Source organism: Paroedura picta, chromosome 13 (assembly GCF_049243985.1).
Source record: "Paroedura picta isolate Pp20150507F chromosome 13, Ppicta_v3.0, whole genome shotgun sequence".
Lineage (NCBI taxonomy): Eukaryota > Metazoa > Chordata > Lepidosauria > Squamata > Gekkonidae > Paroedura > Paroedura picta.
In genome coordinates this window covers 36,206,350-36,228,703 of record NC_135381.1, presented here as the reverse complement: position 1 = coordinate 36,228,703, position 22,354 = coordinate 36,206,350, and the positions used below count along the sequence as shown (strand labels likewise).

At 44.5% G+C, this 22,354-nt stretch overlaps 2 protein-coding genes across 3 annotated transcripts; one reads left to right on the top strand and one right to left on the bottom strand.

Annotated features, from left to right (window-relative positions):
• Positions 1 to 267: 267 nt before the first annotated feature.
• CETN2 (centrin 2) lies at positions 268 to 11,019 on the bottom strand. 2 transcript variants are annotated; one of them, XM_077309321.1, is made up of 5 exons: positions 10,844 to 11,019; positions 7,668 to 7,826; positions 5,975 to 6,103; positions 4,731 to 4,868; positions 268 to 3,322 (listed from the first exon to the last, which is right to left on the bottom strand). In XM_077309321.1, the coding sequence occupies exons 1-5, from the start codon at positions 10,844 to 10,846 to the stop codon at positions 3,233 to 3,235; spliced, it is 519 nt and encodes a 172-aa protein (XP_077165436.1). In that variant the 5' UTR covers positions 10,847 to 11,019; the 3' UTR covers positions 268 to 3,232. The 2 variants fall into 2 exon arrangements, with proteins under 2 accessions (XP_077165436.1, XP_077165438.1); XM_077309323.1 differs by lacking the exon at positions 10,844 to 11,019 and adding an exon at positions 10,598 to 10,617.
• Positions 11,020 to 11,108: 89 nt separating this feature from the next.
• NSDHL (NAD(P) dependent 3-beta-hydroxysteroid dehydrogenase NSDHL) lies at positions 11,109 to 21,998 on the top strand. The gene is made up of 8 exons (XM_077309320.1): positions 11,109 to 11,306; positions 13,753 to 13,845; positions 14,634 to 14,795; positions 15,761 to 15,907; positions 16,627 to 16,755; positions 18,896 to 19,038; positions 20,316 to 20,418; positions 21,125 to 21,998. Exons 2-8 carry the CDS (start codon positions 13,825 to 13,827, stop codon positions 21,455 to 21,457), a joined length of 1,038 nt encoding a protein of 345 aa, XP_077165435.1. The 5' UTR covers positions 11,109 to 11,306; positions 13,753 to 13,824; the 3' UTR covers positions 21,458 to 21,998.
• Positions 21,999 to 22,354: the final 356 nt, after the last annotated feature.

Below are 22,354 nucleotides of genomic sequence, written 5' to 3'. Positions count from 1 at the left end.
AAAGAACTTGTCCCATGACCATGCTGTGAAGGCACTGTCTTCATGCACATATTCTTGCGCAATATTGGAGCTGTATACGATCATGTGAATGTATGGTGGTTCAGGGGAGACTGAGTGGAGAGGAGGAACAATCTCAGCTTTCAGCATTTGGAACCCTGAAATGGAATACTTTTGAAGACACTCTTGTCCATGAAAATCTTTGGATGCCCCCTAGTGGTATAACTTGAAACGGACCAACATGAGGAAGAAAAACACTGGGAAACATCATTCAGAAACATGCTTTATTGACAAGTGATAAAATATCCAGTTTTAACTGTTAAAAAAATATCGGGAGCAATTTGAGAAATGCAAATACAGACAATTGCAAGGACATTTACCTTTGGAAATCATTCTCTTTGGATCCTGGGAATGATCCTGAACCATTTGCTTCCCATTATTAACTGCTTCCAAATGGACATTGATTTTAAAAATTCAAACGAACCCAGGCATAAAGACTTGACAGTTGCGACACTGAAAATCAGGTGCTCCAGTCCTGCCCAGGGACCATATAAGCTATCCTACAATTACCACCAGAAATGGGACAAGGATCACCAGAATATACACTCCTGTGCCTCCAACTCAGCACCACTCTGTGGAAGCTGTACACTGTGCAAGTGAAATAGCCCACAAAAGGACCACTGCATGCACCACACACTCAAGGAAGTGCACATTTATGGAAACTTTTGTGTATGATTTCGGTGGATGGGCACACAATCTTACAGAGGCTGCTAGATTGTGATCTTCATGGTGTTGTGTTAGCTATAGCTATATATTATTTGCCTACATGAACATATGGAATTAGTTTAATGGATTCTTTTGCATCTCCTCAGGAATCTGCTGACTGGTAGCATGTATACAGAACTTATCACAACTCTGTGACAGAGCACTTGCTTTGCCTGAAAAAAAAAAAAACCAGAAAAACTCTGGCCTCTCCCCTTAAAGGAAGTGCATTTCCAAGTCCACACCAGGATTTTGTCCATTAGCATGTATCCTGCTCTCTGCCTCTTATCATAGGCCCATTTTTACTAGAGTCATTTCCAGCTTGAGAGCAATCTTGGTACACTAATCCTTCTGTATGCACCTTAATCAATACACGTATTCATAGCATTGGCGGTACTTATGTCTTACTGCCCACCATCTCATAGGATTTAACTAACTAAAGATCCAAATGTATTTGAGTCAACAAAAAACAACCACTAAAGCTATGCAATTTATTATTCTGCAAGGGGTTGGGGGAAGAACCTGAATCTTCATAGCAGCTGCTGCCACTGTAGAAACAACCACTAGAATATATAACTCTATTTCCTTGCTTTTAGGTTAAATCAAGTTCCTGCCATGGCTGTCACCTCTGGTTCACACAGCTCATCAGCTGTGGCCCCAGCAGAGATATCCTCTTTCTCCAGTTTCAGGCAAAAGCTGGTTAGAGGTCAAAGCACTTCCAATGCTATTTCTTCCTAGCTTCACGACCACTTCCTTCCTGCATTTCATTTTTGTTTCTGCTTTGAAAAATTTCTAATTAGAAAGTATATCATTCCCAACTGCATGTTAAAGATACTTAAACCTCCCTACTTCAACCTCAGTCATCTGTGTAGTTTGTTTTGCAGTAATTCCATCTCCTTCCTCTTTCGGTGCCCACCCTGCTTTTAGGAATGCAAGGAAAGTTCTAAGTGAATAGATAGAACTTAGGGCGTTTACACATACAGAAGCTCACAGGTCATGGGATACAAAAGCTATTTGGTTGCTGGCCTTGTACTAATACCAGTGGCTTTTAAAACATTTTAGAACTAAATTGAGCAATAAATCTTTTTGAATGTAGTAGACAGTTTAGTTGTATAGATTTTGTATAAGGGCAACTTATTCCCTGTGCCCGTTTCCAAAGAAACCATATACAAGTTTGCAGAGGCATTTGGGGGTCTTGAGGCTGCTGGGATATCACAGCAGGACCTCCCTTGCCCTCATGCTGGAAAGAACCACAGGGCAATCCTTGTGTGGCAGCACAGCAGCACAGCCTAGAGCTGGAACAGGAAGTGGGGCTGGATTTCTGGGCAAGGGATACTTGCTCCAGCAGTTGTAAGGCAACCCAACTTTCCAGATACAATGGCACATACTGAAACTAACTGCTGTTGTAATAATGGGAGAACTATGGTGCTTTAGACAGCAACTAGCCTCCTGAGAGTGAAATATCAGCTTGAAAAGAAATGGCTGGCTACTGCCTTAAGCTCCACCCCTCAACGTGACCTTTTTTAAATCACAAAAATACAGGGGCCTTCTGTTGATGTCCTCCAGTACAGAAAGTGTGAGGACACCATCTTGCTCCTATACAGCATTAGTTTATTTCTGCTGTGTTGGTAAGCACCACAACGAGACAGCATTACTGTAACAGTAATGGGAAATTAAACTGGCTCTATGCATTGTGGATAAGAGTAAACACAGCCTCACTCACAGGCCAATGAGGTGCCTCCTCTCCTTTAATGGTCTGCTAATGGAACAAAGGATACAAGCAACTTTACAGCAACGAATTAGTTTGAGGTCATTGTTACAAGAATCTGGAAAGATGGTGACAGGCTGCTTTCAGAAGATTCAGACATTAGAGATACACTCACATTGAATGCTCATGAAAAAGTACAAAGGTTGTTGAAAATAAAAAACTTAGGCACTGCATTTCAATTTCAGCTTCTAAACTCCAGGTTCAGAACAGAGTAAGGTCTTCGGTAGCGGAAGCAGAGACTAATCAAGGCAGGGTGGGAGCAGAAGCAGATCTGGAAGCCACCCAACTCTTTGACATCTTTCATTTGGCAAGTTCTAAGCGCCATACAATACAAGCCTCAAGACTTATAAACAATTTTTTAAAAATAATCACCCTTGTTTCTCAGGACACCCAAATTATTGTTGGCAAAAGCATTTCCTTGTGTGACTCCTATGCACATAATCGCCTTCAAAGGCAGCTTAATCCAGTAGGCCACCTTACGTGACTGCTGCAAATATAAAATATGTATTTTACAAGATAGCACAGGAAAGGCAGATGTGGGAGTCAATAGATACTATGAGAGTGGAAAAAACAGTCAACTGTAAAGGACATCTCAAGAAGCTGGTGAGATCCAGGTAGCTGCTCGTTCCTTTCAAACAGGCACCCAAAGAGGCTGAACTTTGTCTACAAAGAGACTTGACAAACACACAAAATACACAAAGGATCTCAGTACAGGCTGGTCTTCTTCATGATCCGCAAAAACTCCTGCTCATTAACCTCCCCGTCACCATCCCGATCAGCTTCATCAATCATTTCCTGCAACATGACAAGAAATCAAAAGGCAGGCCCAGTGAACTAAAGTGGGGGTTATGGAAGAGGAGGTATAGTTTTCTTGCAAAGAGCTCCCTAGCAAGTCTAATCCTACTTATGTCTATTCACTGGGTTTTACCAACAGGAAAAAATCTTTAGGGTGGCACTGAAAATGCAACTTTTGTTCCAATGTGTTTCAGTTAGCAAACAGACTGAATTTTATACTGTTGCCTGGTCGGCCAATGTTAAAAAAGGTAAAGGTAAAGGTATCCCCTGTGCAAGCACCGAGTCATGTCTGACCCTTGGGGTGACACCCTCTAGCATTTTCATGGCAGACTCAATACGGGGTGGTTTGCCAGTGCCTTCCCCAGTCAGTACCGTTTATCCCCCAGCAAGCTGGGTACTCATTTTACCGACCTCGAAAGGATGGAAGGCTGAGTCGCCTCTGAGCCGGCTGCTGGGATTGAACTCCCAGCCTCATGGGCAGCGCTTTCAGACAACATTTCTGCTGCCTTACCACTCTGCGCCACAAGAGGCTCTATGTTAGAGGCCTGTGTTAGGGCATCCTTTTAAGCATTTCAAAATTGCCTAGAATCTCAGTATCCTGAAGTGTTCCTTATTCTTGTCACAAATGGCATATTTTATTGTTTACTGAGTATGAAGCTGCCTTTCACCAATTGCACTGTGAATCCTCCTGGAACACCCTCCCCCTGCAGTTCAAAGCTCTTCATTTATTTATATCTTTTACTCCCTGTCTTTTAAATTACTTACCAGCCACCTCGGAGGGCTTAAAATATCTGGCTCTGCTCCTATGCATTTTAGTGCAAGTCAAACAACAGAGAACCAGTGTGGTAAAGTGAGTGCTAAACCAGTATCTGGTGGATAGAGATTCAAGTTTCCACTCTGCCATGGAAACATCTTGAGTAACCTGGGTCACTCTCAGTCACATCTATCTCACAGGGGTTTTGTGAGAATAAAGATAGAGGATTGGAGAACAATGTAAACCATTTTGCCTCCCCACTGGGGAGAAGGAAGGGATAGAAATTATTGGGTGGGTAATGCTTTTCCTAACAGGGTAATGAATGCTGGCAACATGTTTACTTATCTACCTCAGCAACAAAGCTCATGATGGAAAAACACGTGCTGGTGATATGATCAGTCATATCTGAAAAAGCAGCTATTAAAATAGTTTTGTAAGTCAGGGAAATCAGTACAAATGGATCTGGAACAACTCATGGAAAGAGAATTTATTCTTTCAGAAGTTCAGAAAATCTGTGGTCTTAAATGTGAACAGCTAAATCGATACACAGCAGATTAAGGCAATCTTTATTAAATATAACCTAGTTAAACCCTTAGATTGAAAAGTTTAAGCAGGGGCACAATTACTGCATACAATCACTTGGGCATTTCTTACCTGCAGCTCTTCGTCTGTAAGGTTTTCCCCCAGTTCTTTAGCCACGCGTTTGAGGTTTTTGAAAGAAATTTTGCCTGTTTCATCATCATCAAACAATTTGAAGGCTTTTAGAATCTCTTCTTTTGAATCTTTTTCAGCCTTGTGAAAAAGTAAAATCATAGCAAACATTTCAGACAATGGGTACCCACGAATGAGACCAGTCAGCAATCAGCAACTGAATAATTAAAATGCTAGTTCTTTCCTATTGACTGAAGAAATCAAAATCAAATTAAGGTTACGCTAGAGATTTGCAATCCAAGAATTTGCCTTCTCACTCATTATTAGTAACAGTTATGTTGATCATGTTTAGATCTTTATGTAGTAAGTGGCTGGTTTACAAAACAGGAGACTTTGGCCTCAAATGTCACCTACTCTAGGAAGCTACTAGGCCTTAGGCAACCAACTCTGCAATATGAGGATTATGTTCATTTACAGGACCTTACAGGATTGCTGTACAGATAACAGAAACTTGCAAAGAGATATGAACATTCTAATACATTATGGGAATGCTGAATACTGGGTTGAAGCCTACCAGCTTGTCCATGGGCAAAAAAAAACAAAACAAAAAAAGATGAAGAGGGACTCCTTTAGGTTCCTGCTGGCAAAACCAATCCCTCTGCCCTCTTACACACACACACACACAATAATGAAAGAATCCAACCCTAGATTATTAAATAAGAGGCCCACTCCAATTTATTTGAAATCAATGTGTAGCTTTCTTTACCCTATAAATGCAACCTTCCCCTGTGCCCATTTCCTTTGCTCTCTTTCACTAGGTTGTTGGAATGGCCAAGTGGGGCTCTAGCAAGAAATATGGTCCAGGCAGGTCTAGCAATAACATTCTAAGGTAGAGTGTGTCTCCTGTCCCTTGCAGAGTTCAGGGTTTTATTCCTTTTGTGATTTCCCAACCAGAGCAGAATAGTGAAGACACCTGTGTTTACAGAGCTGAAAGAAGGATCTCTGACTGCAGGGCTTTTCTGTCTGCATTGCAAGTATCTGAAAGACAAAAGGCTGGCCCTATCACAAACTTCCCATCAGAGCATGAAATACAGATATGACAGGATACAGGATTCTTTATTTAACCCCAACCTGTACAGCTGGTTGTAAAGAGTTAAATGAAGAATTCAAAGTACCTCTGAACATTCCCCTAAGACATCACTGAATAACCAGGCCCCTGGGCTAATCTGACCAGCAGATCAACCTACCATTTTTTGGGTCATCACTCCCAAGAAGTCATTGTAGCTGATCTTCCCAGTACCTTCCTTATCAATGTCTAAGATCATTTTCTTGATCTCATCTTTCTTGGGTTCAAATCCAAGTGCTCTCATGGCAACCTACAAACAAGAAAAAGAAGACGTCATTTCAGAAGGACAATGAAAACCAAAAATCTAAAACAAAAGTCTAGGTATAAAAATGACAGCTGAGAAAGTCAACATCTGAGAAAGTCAGTTAGTGTTCTCATCAACAGGCTCTGGGACATCAAGACTATGGAGACCTTGTATGCTTATACTGTGGCTTCTGGAAATACTATGACTCTAGCTGAATCTTGCCTGGGGGAGCCAGCTCTAGGAATACCCCTTGCTAAATAAGTTGGGAAGGAATGGCTGGATCCTGAAATGCCAGCAAGAACCTTATACTCAATTTGGCTTTGGAAAATGGACACCAATCTTTATCCAGCAGTGCTTAGAACACCCATGAAAAATAATGTAAGAACATATGTGGAGTCCTGCTGGCTCAGACTAAACGTATGCTCATTCACATGGTCAAATCAGAGGCCTATCTCTGGGAAGCCTACGAGTGCTGCAGGATGGTCAAGCCTCCACAGCTTTTGTTCTCCAACAGTTGTTTAAAGGCACAGTGCTTTTGAAGCTAGAGATCCCATTCAGCTACCCTAGTTGACAGTAGTTTGTAGACCGGGGAATTGTTTAATCCTTTTAAAAGCCATCTTGCAGCACTAACTTCCAAAAGCTAGTTATGCATTGTGTGAAGTACAGTATTTGCTGGCGTATAAGACTACTTTTCCCGCCATGCCTCCAAGTGGGGGGGTCGTCCTATACGCCGGGTGCACTTCAGTTGGGATAGACATAGCTGCCCATAGTGGCCCATAGTATTGTAATGTAATGTAACAAACTCTATATTTTGAGTGGAAATATTGGGGGGTCGTCTTATACGCCCAGTCGTCTTATACGCCGGCAAATACGGCTTTGGATATGGAAGGATACAAAGTTCACTAGAATATTCTCAGCATTTCATGTTAGTTCTCAGTGTGAAGATGTCCCCTATTCTGTGTCCAGCACAAATGGTTGAGGGGCCCATAGGAAGTCATTTGATGACAGTCACAATGAAAGGATTTACTTCTCCCATGAAATCTTTTACATAGGCATACTACTGTGATAAATAAACTTGATGTAATAAAATGCCAACATGTATTTATTTTTAAAACAAGCCTTGCTCCTATTAAACCTCCCACTGTGCATTTACTTCAGCTGACGGATCTGAACCATTTGGGAAACAAGGTATACATATTGTTACGTCTCCTGTGGAATCTGGCCCTCTAAGACAGCTGCCAGTCAAGTATCATGTGGAAAAGGTTTCTCTTAGCACTACTTGGGTGACTAAACAGGCAGGAGATGTGAAGAATGTCTCTTCTCTTCTTTCCCCCCCCTCCTTCTAATCCAATCATAATCAATACAAGACATTATGACTCTTAGATCCTTTCCCCCACACACAAAATGAAATATGACATTGCAGAATACACAAAGGAAACAGCGGTAGGAAGAGAGAGGAGGACCCCACAATAATCCCTCTGAGCCAGCACTCCTACTAAGACCCAGTCACTTCAGGCTTTAGGCTGGTCCAATTTTAACAACTTAAAACAAATCATGTTTTGCTGCTTGCCTTCAGTTCCTTCACATCAATATTGCCGGTCCCATCAGTATCAAACAGATCAAAGGCCTCCCGTATCTCTTGCTTCTGCTCTTCAGTGAGTTCAGTTTTGGGCGCGGTTTTCTTCCTCTGAGAGGGAGCTCCAAGTGTTGGCTTCTTGTAGCTGGAGGCCTTAAAACATATATGAAAAGCATAAACAAGCCTATTAACAAACAGGATCCTGATATCAAGCTACAATTCTACTTCCCCCCTACCCAACATTATACAGACTCTGGGCTCTCTTTTGAAAACGAAAATGTATTGGCTAGGACATTACTGCCTTAAAAAAAAAGACCAAACAGGATGAAATTGAAACTAAGAATACCAAATGTATGTTTAGTACAGATAGAGATCTTCTATGTGGGCAGATACAAAATAAAAACGCAGACTTCCTTTAAACAAACTCAGTTGGCAGAGAAAGATCTTTCCCCCTAGAAAAGTGCATCTCATACACCAGAAAGCCCAAACATCTTCTACGTAAGTTACTAGATGTCAGATCAACAGAAGTTAGGCTGTCACACTGCCCCCTGCATCGCCTGCTGTTTGATCTGTGCTAAAATAATAAAATTAATACAAGTGCCTTAGTGGAAGAAACTTTTCTAGACCAGTCTGTTCAAACAGGCACTGGGTAGCATCTCTTAGACAACTAAGAGGTGATATGATACTTTAAGGGCTGCTATATAGAAGATGCAGAGTTGTTTTCTGTTGCCCCAGAGGATCAGGCCAGAACCAATGGGTTGAAATTAATTAAAAAGAATTTTCAGCTAAACATCTGAAAGAAGTTCCTGACAGAGCGGTTCCTCAGTGGAATAGGCTTCCTCAGGAGGTGGTGGATTCTCCTTCTTTGGAAGTTTTTAAGCAGAGGCTAGATAGTTGTCTGACTGAAATGTTGATTTTATGAACTTAGGTAGATTGTGAGTTGGTGGGCAGGAAGGGATGTGCAAGCATTTCTCCCTTCTGGCCCTTCCTTGCATACCCAGGGAATTATTGATCACCACTGTGGGATGGTAGGTGAATTTCCCCCAGGCTATGCTGGATTCTGGAGATTTTTGGTAGTGGTGGTGATCACTTGGGCATGAAATTGGGGTCACTGTGGGTAGGCAGGTAGTTGTGAGTTCCTGCATTGTGCAGGGTGTTGGCCTAGATCAGGAGTAGTCAAACTGCGGCCCTCCAGATGTCCATGGACTACAATTCCCATGAGATGTTGTCAGAGGCTCATGGGAATTGTAGTCCATGGACATCTGGAGGGCCGCAGTTTGACTACCCCTGGCCTAGATAGAGGTCCTTTCCAACTCTATGAGTCCATGATCTCAGGTACTCTTCACAACGAAGCAGTAAGGAGTTGTGGAGTACATCTTTTGTCATCTACAAGGTTGTAGCATTCTTTGATCTATATCCCAATATGGGAGTGAACCTGCCAGTTCATATGATTGTCAATCAAAAAAATCTGGGTGCATGTTTCTAAAGGAAACTAAATTCCGACAGAGCTTTTTTAGGGTAAACATTAGCTTTGAGAGTTAGACATTGGACCTTCACTGCAACCTGCTCCTTTAAGACATACACTACATATGTGAACAAACTGAATTAATTATGGTTTTCCCTCAAAGACCAGATAGCTACCAAATTCTTAACAAGTTTCTGAAAGTAGTCCAGCACATATTTGGCATTCTCTCATTTTATCCTACCAAGAAATCTGAACTTGTTCACCCAGACAATTCCATGAACAGCACAGAGCTAAGTCTCAATAGCCAAAACTGAGATATCATCATTTATACTATATCACAAATACATGATTTCCAAGGGAAAAACAAGTAACTAATAATGACCAGTGAGTAGAGATGATAAACAGAAAACCCTTGATCTGAAACACCTCTCTGCATGAATGTATTTTCAGTAATTTAAAACATTATACATAAAGTGTGTCTGATTCCCTCGTCAACACCAAAATAGCCAAATGTATAATATGAAAATAAGACCATTTCAAATTAATCTAGAGAGTTGTTAGCTTAGAAGGTGTTCCACCCACCGAACCTCCAGTGCAAGTCTGCATGGACTGGAAAATCTTTCTTCTCAAGGTTTAAATCAAAACTTAATTTTTTAAAAATGTGGTTTAGTAGCAGAAATGCACAAAACTCAACCCTGGCCCTAGTAAACCCTTCCATCTTCCTACCTATAGCTAGGAAACAGTTTGTCACTAGAAAAAAATTAAATTCAATACAAGCCTGATTAGCCAAGAACCAGTACAATAGAGATCAAGTGAGATCCTGGGTGAGATCCTAGGAAATGTATAATGACATCATTTTTAAATATGCAGTCCTGAATGATCCAGATAAAAGCTGGGAGGAAATACTGCATGGTGTATGGGTTACAGAGAGGTGGGATATACATTTTGCAAATAATAATTTAAAATTGAGGTCATGTACTGTTATATTAACTTTTAGAGCACATATACAAGGAATATTTAATGTCTTCTTTCCCAGACTTTCCCCAGGTCTGATTTCCACCGAGAGGGTCAAGCCATTCCCAGAAGTTACTACTCCAGACCGGAGCTCACATCACTGAATGCACCTCCAAGGACATTGCTTGAAAACCAAACACCAGGCCTAATAACAACTCTGCTATTTTGCTAGCACTCTAGGAGAAGGAACATGAAATGCTTTGAACCACTAGATCAGAGTCGGCCACATGTGTGGCTGTCCAGACATCTGTGGACTACAACTATCATGAGCCCCTGCTAACATGGCTGGAACTCATGGTAACTGTAGTCCATGGATAACTGGAGAGCCCCAGTCGGGCCACGCCTACATTAGAGCATCCTGCAGCGTTGGCCCCGCCCACTGACTAGCTCGTTCAGACGCGCACGCAAGTTTCGAACGAACAGCCATATGCAAATGAGCGCCTACCAGTTTCAGAGCATGCGCAGTGGATCCAGAGATTTGTCACCCCTTAAACCTTGACCGGAGAGGAGAAGGGCGATACTGGCCACCTCAACGCCCCCCCCCCCCCGACCACAGTCTTCCATTCTGAAGCGGGGTGGCCTAATTAGCATACACAAGCCTATATTTGGCCGAAAACCGCGCATGCGCGCTTCTTCCCCACAGGAGCCGTCCCACCCTGCCCCCCGACCCGATCCCACCAACCGTACTGACCATCCCCGCTGAGGGACCGTCGCAAGCGGCTCGAGTCGCGGGCGAAAGCGCAACCCCCAGTCACCAGCGACCCTGCTCAATACTACGCCTCCTCATTGGCTCGGCCCGCCGCACGCCGATGCCATAGCGACCGCGGTTGCCATTGGCTACCGGCCCCGGCGCGCGAGAACCCCCGTTGAGGCTATTGGTGAACACCAAAAAGAGCGCTAGGAGTGGAGCGTTTCTGTGAAGGGAGCCGATTGGCTACCACGGAACGCGTCGCTCGGCCAATGAGCGAGCAGGGTGGCGCTCGGCTGATTCTCGGCATAGGGGCGGGGCGCTGGAGAGGGAGGGATGGTTCAGGAGGTCGAGCGTTGATTGGAGGAGCATTTTACTTGGGCGTGGCCTATGAGTAAGCCGAGCCGGTTTCTGAGTCTGGGTCTTTCTGCACTGACGATTTGCTGCGGTTTCTTCCAGGAAGGAGGTAAGAGATGCGAGGAGAGAGAGGAGGAGGGCACGAGGGGTACCAACTCCAGGTTGGGAAACCTGGGAGATTTGGGGATGTCGCCTGGAGAGGATAGGGCCCTCAGTGTGGTGCTGCAATGCCATGAAGTTCACCCACCCTTCATAGCAAAACTTTTCTCCAGAGGAAGTGATCTCTAGATATGAGCTGTAATTCCAGGGGATCTCCTGGAGGTTGGCATCTCTAGATGGCACAAAAGGCTGCAGCCCTGCGCTCACTTATCTGGGAGCAATATAATGAGAATCCAGTAGCACCTTTGAATAAGATTCAAATCTTTGAATAAATCTTTGTTGGTCTTAAAGGTTCTACTGGACTTTGATGTTATTGTGCTACTTCAGACCAACATGGCTATCCATTTGAATTTATCTGGGAGCAAGTCCCCTTTAGTACTTGGACATTCTGCCAAGTGGACAAGCCTAGGATAAGGTCTGCACTTGGTAGTCCTAGGCATCATCTACCTGGGAGTAAATAGAAAGAGAAGAAGACTGGACCAACCAAAATGACACCAGCCAGTGTGGAAGCGTTTGCCTTCATCAGGCTTGATGTTGTCAGGTCATAAGACAGTGAGCTTAGGCCTCTGCTGTCAGGCTGGTTGGTCCTAATAAAAGATATTGTGTGAGTTTCGGTTCAGACCAGCATGTTTCCTTTTTTATCATTCAGAGCATTGGGGTCTTAAGTTACAAACCTAGCCTCTGTGTATCCAGGGTTGATGCTCATTTAGTGGATTTTACATCTGAGTACTGTATACTTGGACTGCAAGGCGAACAAACCGGTCAGTCCTAGAGGAGATCAGCCCTGACTGCTCCTTAGAAGGCCAGATCCTGAAGATGAAACTCAAATACTCTGGCCACCTCATGAGAAGGAAGGACTCCCTGGAGAAGAGCCTAATGCTGGGAGCGATTGAGGGCAAAAGAAGAAGGGGATTACAGAGAATGCGGTGGCTGGATCGAGTCACTGAAGCAGTTGGTGCAAACTTAAATGGACTTTGAGGAATGGTAGAAGACAGGAAGGCCTGGAGGATCATTGTCCATGGGGTAGTGATGGGTTGGACATGACTTTGCACCTAACAACAACAACTGTATACAGATTAAGTCTGCTTCTTGGTCTCAAATACAGCAAATTGTGTAGAAATTCCCTTTGGCATGATGTGATGTAGTGTAGTGGTTACAGCAGCGGTCCATGGGAGCTCTGGAGGGAATCCGTGGACTTTTTCATCCTGCTTTAGTGGGCTCAGTCACAAACTAGGGAATCGGTTGCTTCCATTGTTCCCCCTCCCAAGCATGAATGAGTTCTCTTGTGGTTTATGTGCCTGCATGCCTACCCTGCCTTAAGCCACCTCCTGTCTCTCCCCCATTCAGTTATCCTCAAGCCTGCCTGTTAATATGGGTGGTGATGTCACTTCCAGGGGCGTGGTAGGGAGGCATGACCAGCTGGCATCACTTCCAGGGCTCCTTGAAGCTTGAAATATTATTTCAGGGGCTCCTTTATGGTTAAAAGATTGAAAAAGGCTGGGTTAGAGCATCAGGCTAGGATTTGTGGCGGTCCTGGTAATTCTTCAGTGGACGGAAGAAGTCTGCTAGGAAAACTTTAATCCATCACAACCTCTCACCCTAACCTACACGTAGAGGATTGTTGTCGTGGAGAGCAATATGAAAGCTGATAAAAGTAGGATGTAAACAAAAAACAAATAAATAAACCTCTTTTCCTTTGGTTGAGTGAGGGCAGCCTGCTCATTCTGCCTCTTCCGCACCCTTTGGGTTGCTACTTTTTCTCTAATGGAGTCTTCATACCAATCAATCGATCTTTATTTTATGGTTATTCAGACCAAAATTCAGATACACTTGTAATTGTAAAGCAATTTTAAAAAGAAAGAAAACAATAGTAATAATATAAGACAGTCTTCACACCTTTGACAGGTGAGTGACAGGTGGTGAATTAATGGATATATTTCACTTCGCCCAGCACAGAGATATGGTAAGGATTAAAACAGCTTGAATTTATGCCTCTTGCACAATTTCTAGTTATACGTGGAGGGGAGAGGCTTTCTAAAGCAACATTAGCAAAGTGCTTTTATTAGTCCCAATTAAAATGCACAGAAAAGGAAGCAAACTTTAAATTTTCCTAAAAATCCTTTGCCAGACTTGACATTCAAAGGGGTAGGGGAGAAGAGAGAAAAAAATATTGCTGGGCACAAAGGATCCTCAGTCTGAAGTCTGTGGTAGTCCAGATAGAATTACCCAGCTGTGCCTGGTGCAAAATGGTCATGCAGATGTTCTAGGCACAGGAACCTCAGTCCCTGAAAAGCTATCTGACAGGCGGTGGTTCACCGGTTTGGTTTTCTCTTGCTGATTGGCAAAACTGGTGCAGAAGGGAACTGAGAATTCTTTGCATGTTTGCTTCACATAAGGATCTGAATCCAGAAAGGAAACCGAAGAATTAGTAGTGTAAGTGTCTGCTTCACAGTCTTCAGTCTCCCAGCATGGCCACACGACTGAGGCCGGTAAGTTTATTTTCCTGAAAAATCTCATGCCATTTTCACTTTATCACAGTAGATTGGAAGCATCAGCTAGCACAGAACTACTTTATAGAACTCATTGCTACTAGATTTGGTGACAGCTATGGTTTAAAGCAGTGGTCCCCAACCTTTTTATTACCGGGGACCACTCAACGCTTGACAATTTTACTGAGGCCCGGTGTGTGGGGGGGTAATTTACTCCTCTACTCTCAACCACTGCCCTAACGCTCTCTGATCGCTATGGTAATGTTTCAACATCCCTTCAAAATAAGATACAGACACGCCACAACAATGAACATAAGGAACATTTTCTTTTCATGGAAATTTTAACTCGTGACAATGACAAATCAATGGGAACCCTGAGCTTGTTTCTCTGCAACGAGATAGTCCCATCTGGGAGTGATGGGAAACAATGACACCCAAAGTGTGTTGTAAAGGGCCGTGGGGGGGGGGAGAAGGCGTCCTTCGCGGCCCACCTCCAATTATTCGAAGGACCACATGTGGTCCACGGCCCACAGGTTGGGGATCGCTAGTTTAAAGGATATAATAAAAACCGTGCAACAGAAATCTGTTAGGTATGAAGTCTAAATGGCACCTGCTTAGAGAAGGTCTGCCAATGAATTTCCTGTTTTAGGGGGAAACAGTGGGGAAGGGGTATTTTGCTCATACCTGTATCCCAGAGTCTTCTGGCTGGCCACTGTGACATGATATTGGCCTGGAAGGACCTTGGTTCTGATCCAACTGATTCATCTTATGTTTCTTATGCTTCCTAGGCCTTTAAGAAATGCACTGTGATAGGGGGCTCAGGGTTCCTGGGTCAACACCTGGTGGAGTGCCTCTTAGAGAAAGGCTACTCGGTCAATGTGTTCGACATCCGGAAAGGCTTTGAAAATGAACAGGTGCAGTTCTTCCTGGGAGATCTCTGCAGCAAAGAGGTATGGGCAAAGCTGAGATGCGTACAGAAGATGCAAGCTGTGTCCTACATTTTTGGCCATGCTCTGCCTATGTTTTTTCTACTATGTTTTTGTGAACTACAATTGAATTCGAGGGGACTGATTGGCTGTTTTTGTAAAGAATTATCATATGGCTGTATTTGAATGTTGTGACACATTAATATAACAGGTTTAACTTTTGCTTGTATATTACCCACTGTCATGATGGTCAGTTCATAGTCTGAGGAAGTGTGCTTGCACTCGAAAGCTCAGGCCTTGAATAAATCTTTGTTGATCTTAAAGGTGCCGCTGGACTCTGATTTTGTTTTGTCGTGCTGCTTCAGACCAACACGGCTACCCACTTGAACAACTGAATACTACACATTTGTTGACATACAAAGCAGATGGAAAAATCTTAAGCAAGTCAGAAAAGAATCCCATTCTATTTGATGGGGTTTACTTTCAGAAAATCGTTCTTATGATTGCAGCCTTATTATCTCAGTAAATGGTTGCGAATTTAATATTAGGCAAAATATTTTTTTGTCTTCCTTCTTATTCTTCAATAATTTAGCCATGTATTTTTGTTGTTGTAGGTTCTCAAATGCTCGGATTCAGTCTCTAGAGTGGCTTGGGTTTCTGTATAAAGATTATCTTTCACCTGCATTTGCTCGCTCCAGCAGAAGAATGGCTTTGCAGCAAGATCTCTAAGACCATTTATGCACTGGGAACTTCTCTGCCCCAGCTCCCATTCAGGAGCACGAATCGGGCGGATGAGGTACACCAGGCCAAATGTTCCCCCATGTGGTTGCAGGAAGAGGTGGGGCAACCTGCCACAACTAAAACTCCAGCTTGCAGCCCAGCATAAAACCTCCAGTGCATAAACGGTCTAAGAGCTGGATCGATGTTGCTTGACAACTGTTACCCTCACCACAGCACTGTAACCATAACCATATCCTCTATACCCCCAGGATCTGCTTCCGGCATTGCAGGGTGTGACTGTGGTATTTCACTGTGCATCACCAGCCCCTTCTAGCAACAACCGAGAGCTTTTCTACAAGGTCAATTACTTAGGGACAAAAGCGGTCATTGAGGCTTGCAAAGAAGCCAGCGTCCAGGTAAGGACAAAACAGCAAGTCTAAGGCACATGACAGATGGAAGATTCTGGAATGAACCAGCTTGACACTGCTGTATCGAGGATGATGTTAAGCAGATGTCTGTGGGCTTGTGCATCTTCACTATTTGAGCCTCAGACCTCTGCTCCTTTTCTTAGTTCCTATATAGTGACAGTGTGCACATAGTGTGACCTGGAGCCCTAAGAGTGGGGCAGGAACTGCTTCCTGTCAATTGGGAATCTGAACAAAGTACAGCAAAGCTGTAGGGGAGACAGTGAGGGACTGCTCCTCACGGGTATCCCAAGCTCACCATCCTGAATTTTCAGCTTTCATTTTTAAACAATTCTAAATCTCTCACTCTTTCAGAGATAAAGGGAAAGGTGCTGGCAAAACGCTACTCATTGGTTTACTAAGTTAACCACTACGCTTCTTTCTGATGTTCAGATCACTGAATGAAAAGGCACTGGAGTGACTGGCAACCACACATTTTCCCCCCATTCTACTCTTGTTTTTTTTCCCTGTTAAAAAAAGCATTAATGTAAATTTGGGCTGCCTTTGTTTCAATGTCTCCTGACTTCAGCCATTTGCAGCCTCCATCATGTTCTCTTAGGCTTCCCTGCCACAATTATCTTATTTTGGGTCTGCAGCTGGGGTTCCTGGCTCCCACCAATTGGTCCATGTCTCCCTGGAAAATACCTGTTTCTTTCTTCATCCTGTGACAGAAACTGGTGTTGACCAGCAGTGCCAGCGTCGTCTTCGAGGGCACCGACATCAAGAATGGAACAGAAGATCTCCCGTATGCGAAGAAGCCCATAGACTACTATACAGAGACCAAGATTCTGCAGGAGAAGGTGCCCATGTTCCTCCCTTGGTGATCATCCTGTTGGGCAAATAAATGCTGTGCAGAGAAAGAAGACTTGCTTAGCTGTCACCAGGTGTTAGTACCTGGGCATTGCCAGCTAGGCCCCCTCTCCTCCCCGATAGTGGGTATTAGTCTAGGGCGCAGAGCTTGTGTTATTTTGCCTATTCATTGTGTAATTTCATATCGGTATGTCCTTTTCATTGGGGTTCTAATGGGATTTTTAATGAGGACCTTGTGACCTGCCACGAGCCATTGTATGGGAGTGGTGGGATATGAATGAATGAATGAATGAATGAATGAATGTATGGCAGATGATCTTGAGATAGCTCCATTAATGTGACCTTCTGCGGCTCCATCTGTATCAGGAAATAGGTTTTTGCTTCCTGATGCTGATGGCTTGCTGGCCGACCAACAGAGTCTCCCTCTAAGCTCACATGGACCCTGGTCATAAAGGGCCACTGTTGCATGTAGCAACACCACAGTCCACTGGTTTTTCCCGTATGAGCTATCTATGGCCAAGCTCATAAAGTTGAGAGGAATTACACTAATAGGAAATTGGAGATGCTTGAGCAACCCTGCAATGGTAATAACCTCATTTACTCAGTAGGGATTTGAACTCTGGACTGTTTTGTCTCTGTCTGATGCACACCCTGTGTTACCTGAAATGCATGTCAGGCAACATGTTTTCGTTGGAAATGGCTAGCGAGAGCTTGGGTTACTTAGTGTACGATCGAGTGGCCTATGTTTATGAGGTAATTGACCCCTTAAGAACTCGAGTCAGACAACACATTAATAAAATAAAATAGTAAGCAGTCTTTATTTAACAGAAAGCAAAATAAAATTAGCCATAGATAAACATAGAACAGGCATACTAACACGATACCAAGGATTGGAAGTAAAGACAGGAAATGAATAGAGTCTGGTGGAAACAGGCCAGTTGAAGAGATATTTACCAATCCTGTAGAGACGGGAAGGCAGAGACACAAACGACACAGCGACCAGGGATGTGAAGGGCAACCTGGAGTGGCAATTTGGCTTGTCGGAGAGGGGATTTTTGTACCCTGTTGGGAGGCAGCTCCAAGATGTAAACTCACTACTACTCTGGGTCTCGCGTGGGGGTCAAGAAGAAGAAGAAGAGTTGGTTCTTATATGCTGCTTTCCCCTACCCTAAGGAGGCTAAAAGCGGCTTACAGTCGCCTTCCCATTCCTCTCCCAACAACAGACACCCTGTGAGGTGAGTGAGGCTGAGAGAGCCCTGATATTACTGCTCAGTCAGAACAGCTTTATCAGTGTCATGGCGAGCCCAAGGTCACCCAGCTGGTTGCATGTGGGGGAGCGCAGAATCGAACCTGGCATGCCAGATTAGAAGTCTGCACTCCTAACCACTACACCAAACTGGCTCTCCAGTTTGACAAAGGAAGATGGGTCTTGATGGGTTTAAGTGATAGCTCTAGAGGAGCGTTTAATGGCTCCAAAGAAAATGGGACCGATTCCAGGAGCCTCCAGAAACTAGCTAGCTGGGCAGGGGAAGTTCCCTTCCTGGCAGAGTGACTAGCATGAGTCACTGATATTAAACAAAGAACTTGGGCAAGGAAGCCCTTAGGCAAAATGGACTGCTGGCCATTTGATCAGCAATACAGTCAAATACAGTCCCTGACGCCACGGGAAGGGCGGTATATATGTGTGTGTGTGTGTGTGTGTGTGTGTGTGTGTGTGTGTGTGTGTGTGTGTGTGTGTGTGTGTGTAAAAATAAATTGGGGGGATGAAGATGTAGAGCTCTCAGGTGAGACCAGTGACTTCTGTTGGGCTGAAATGTAAAATGGAGTCTGGCCAGGCCTGTATCCTGGCTGGCAAGAGTGCAGGGTGTCTGGCTTGGTTTAAGCCTGGACTGATGGTGGATGCCCCGGGCAGTTGGGCACAGTGTGCCACTCCAATGACGAGGGGTTCCATCACACATGACTGTTCTTTCTTACTTCCTCACCCATACTATGCCAAGGGAGCCAAAAGAACAGACTGGAGGAGGCAGTGCTGGGACCGACAAGATCTACCTTCAGGGGCTCCTTTCTGTCCCTGGTGCCCAGGATGTTTGGCTTTGCCAAGGCGTTCCATTCATTGTCTGTCTCCTGCAGGAAGTCCTGAGTGCCAATGATCCAGAGAGGAATTTCTTCACTGCCGCTATTCGCCCTCATGGCATTTTTGGCCCACGGGATCCCCAGCTGGTTCCTATCCTTGTCCAGGCAGCCCGGAGTGGCAAGATGAAGTTCATGATTGGGTGAGCAAGGCCCAAGTCCCCTTCTAGGTCATGCAGAATGTAATGCCCGAGTGGCAGGCTGTTTCCCCACATATCAGCAGAGTATAAATGCTGCACCGGAGAGTCTAAGTGCTGCAAGAAGAAGGTGGATGATTCCACAAATACAACAAAGGAAAGAAAGAATCTGTCCAGTGGCTTAATTAAAGACTGAAAGTTTAAGAGTCTCCGTTCTTTTATTTAATCTATTGACTTACAGTCTTGACTCTCCACACCAGAAGAGCGTTAGCCTAATTATATTTTCAAGTGACTAACAAGAACGGACTCATTTTGCCACTGATGAAAGCACTGAAAATGGAAAACAATCTAGAGACCGTTCTGGTAGAGTCCAAGTGTAAATAAAAGAACAGAGCCAGTTTGGTGTAGTGGTTAGGAGTGCGGACTTCTAATCTGGCATGCCGGGTTCGATTCTGCACTCCCCCACATGCAGCCAGCTGGGTGACCTTGGGCTTGCCACAGCACTGATAAAATTGTTCTGACCGAGCAGTGATATCAGGGCTCTCTCAGCCTCACCCACCTCACAGGGTGTCTGTTGTGGGGAGAGGAATGGGAAGGCGACTGTAAGCCGTTTTGAGTCTCCTTTGGGTAGGAAAAGCGGCATATAAGAACAAACTCTTCTTCTTCTTCTTAAACTTTCAATATTTAATTAAGCCACTGGACCTTTGTTGCACTGGAGAATCTGACATGTGCGTAATACCCTGGTCCTCTAAAAACAGAGGTCTCTGATAGCTAATGTTGCTCTGATGTATGTAACAAACATTAGTTGGATGGGGATCTGAGGGACACCACGATCAAATTGTAGGTTTGATATGTCTCCAAAAAACAGAAGCCTCTTTACTGTTTTCAACAGGGAATTTACTAGTTGATTTGGTAATGGAGCAGAACACTGTTTGGACACTGATTACACTTTCGGGTCAATAGGAAAGTGCCTTGCCAAGTACATAGCTTCTTGGCGTTGTTCTTCCATCTTGGCATCGTAAATTTGTCAGCATTCATTGTAACATGCTGTAACTGGAAGCACTGGATGAGATTGTTTGCCGGGAGGCACACAAGAGCTGGCCTGGGTCTCCTAAAGGAAGGGGGTGGCAAGATAAAAGATTGAATTAGTAGAAGGGCTATATCGCCCTTTATACCTCAGCTTGAGCGAGGAGAGTAGGGACCCGAGTGCTTGCTTCTGTGGTCCAGAGCTGGGATCTTGTTAGATGTTTTTCATACAAACCCCTTCTTCTTGATCTGGGCAGAGATGGGAAGAACCTGGTGGATTTCACATTTGTGGAAAACGTGGTCCACGGACACATCCTGGCTGCAGAGCAACTTCAGAGAGACTCTCCCCTCTGCGGAAAGGTGAGGCCACCTTTTTTTGTTTGATATAGTGAGTGGCAGTTTTGAGCTATCCCACTAATGCTGCAGGCTGCCCTTTGGGTCCTCTAGTTCTACCAGGAGGAGCTATAGCAGCATCTGTCTGTCTCTCTCTTTCTCACAGAGACAGAGGGAGGAGGACAGAGAGTGTGCACCAATGTGGGATAAGGCACACACAAAATACTGACAAGAGGGGAAGTAGAGGATGAAATACACATGCTAAAACCATGGATGGACAAAGGGGGATAAAACATACAAAGTTTTCCTGCCTTCCACAATGGCCTCACCTGAGGCTATTATATAGAATATGATTTGCCTGCAAAAGGCCAATCATAGAATAATAGAGTTGGAAGGGACCTCATGGGTCATCTAGTCCAACCCCCTGCGCTATGCAGGACACTCACAATTCCTGGCATCTCTAGAAAAAGGATCTCGGAAAGTGAGCTTTGTGAGACTTTCCTCAGCCTGAGACCCCAGAAAGTGGCTGCCAGTTGAAGCACACAATACTGAGCTAAATGGACCAGTGGTCTGACTCAGTCCTGCAGCTTCACAAGCTGAAACATGTAGGCTTGCAAGGCTTGGGATGTTTCCTCTCTGCTGCATATTTACCAACCAGAAAAGTAAAGTATTGAATTCATTAAACCCCAGCCCCGCTCATCCATACCTGCTGCTTTGTATTTTTGTCTCCCAGGCATTCCACATCACCAACGACGAGCCCGTCCCCTTCTGGGAATTCATGTCTCGGATCCTGATGGGCCTGAATTATGACGCTCCCAAGTACCACATCCCCTACTGGCTGGCGTATTACCTGGCCCTCCTCCTTTCCCTGATCGTGCTGTTGCTGAGCCCCCTCGTCACTATCAACCCCACTTTCACCCCCATGCGCGTGGCGCTTGCTGGCACATTCCACTACTACAGCTGTGAGCGGGCCAAGAAGGACATGGGCTACAAGCCCCAGGTCAGCCTGGACGAAGCAGTGGCAAAAACCATCAAGAGCTACCCACACCTCTGCCGTACCAGGTAGCTGTCAACGGCCTGGGAGTGCATCAACAGAATATCACCTCTCTGGGTTCTTGGCTTTTTCTCTGACCTGTACTAAAGCCTGTACTTCGGAGGCCACCATCTGGAGTGACTTTGCCTGTGAATGGCCTCTGATGGATTTGTCCTCAGTTGTAAACCTGCTGCTTGACCAAGTACCAACCTCCCTGCCATGTCTGAGTGCTTTCCTGCTCTGATTATGCCTTGCCTCTTCAGAAGGCAGGACTAGTTTCTTTGTCTTGTACTGTTTGGGGTTAGCACCATTACTTTCCCTGCCAGAATGTGGTTGCTCTTGAAGCAAAGGGGTAGATCTGTGTTCAGATGCTATGGATCTTCTTTGGATGTCTTCCACTGTGAGGAAACAACAAGGTAATTGGCCTGGATCAGTAGATTTACAGCTCCTTCTGCCTGAAACATTGACCCTACAAGAATTTTGTTTACCAACAGGATTAACAGGGTTTATCATGTAACAACAGCAACAAAAAAGGCTTGGGGTGAGGTCTCCCGTATAAAAACGTGAAGCTCTATTTTGCTTTTGTCTTTTTCTTGGAAGTGTCTTGATGTGGATGGGCATCAGCTTTTCAGAAATAAACCGCAATTGGTGGGTTAACATGCTAACTGGTCGCTGCAAGAAGAGCTGTAGTTCTGTGTTTGGACACTTTTCTGCAACAAGATGATGATTCAGTGGAAAGGGCCTGCACATTGACCTTGATTTATGGTGGGGGCTTGTGTGATATGTGTCGAGATCTGTCAGACTCACAGCAAGAACCCTGACTTCTCCCGGATTCTTGCCTGGCTGAGCAATTAAGCTCTGTTGAAATAATTGGGATAATTGGAGCTAGATACCAGCCCCTGTGCTGTGGCTTTCCTTGAATTCTCCCTG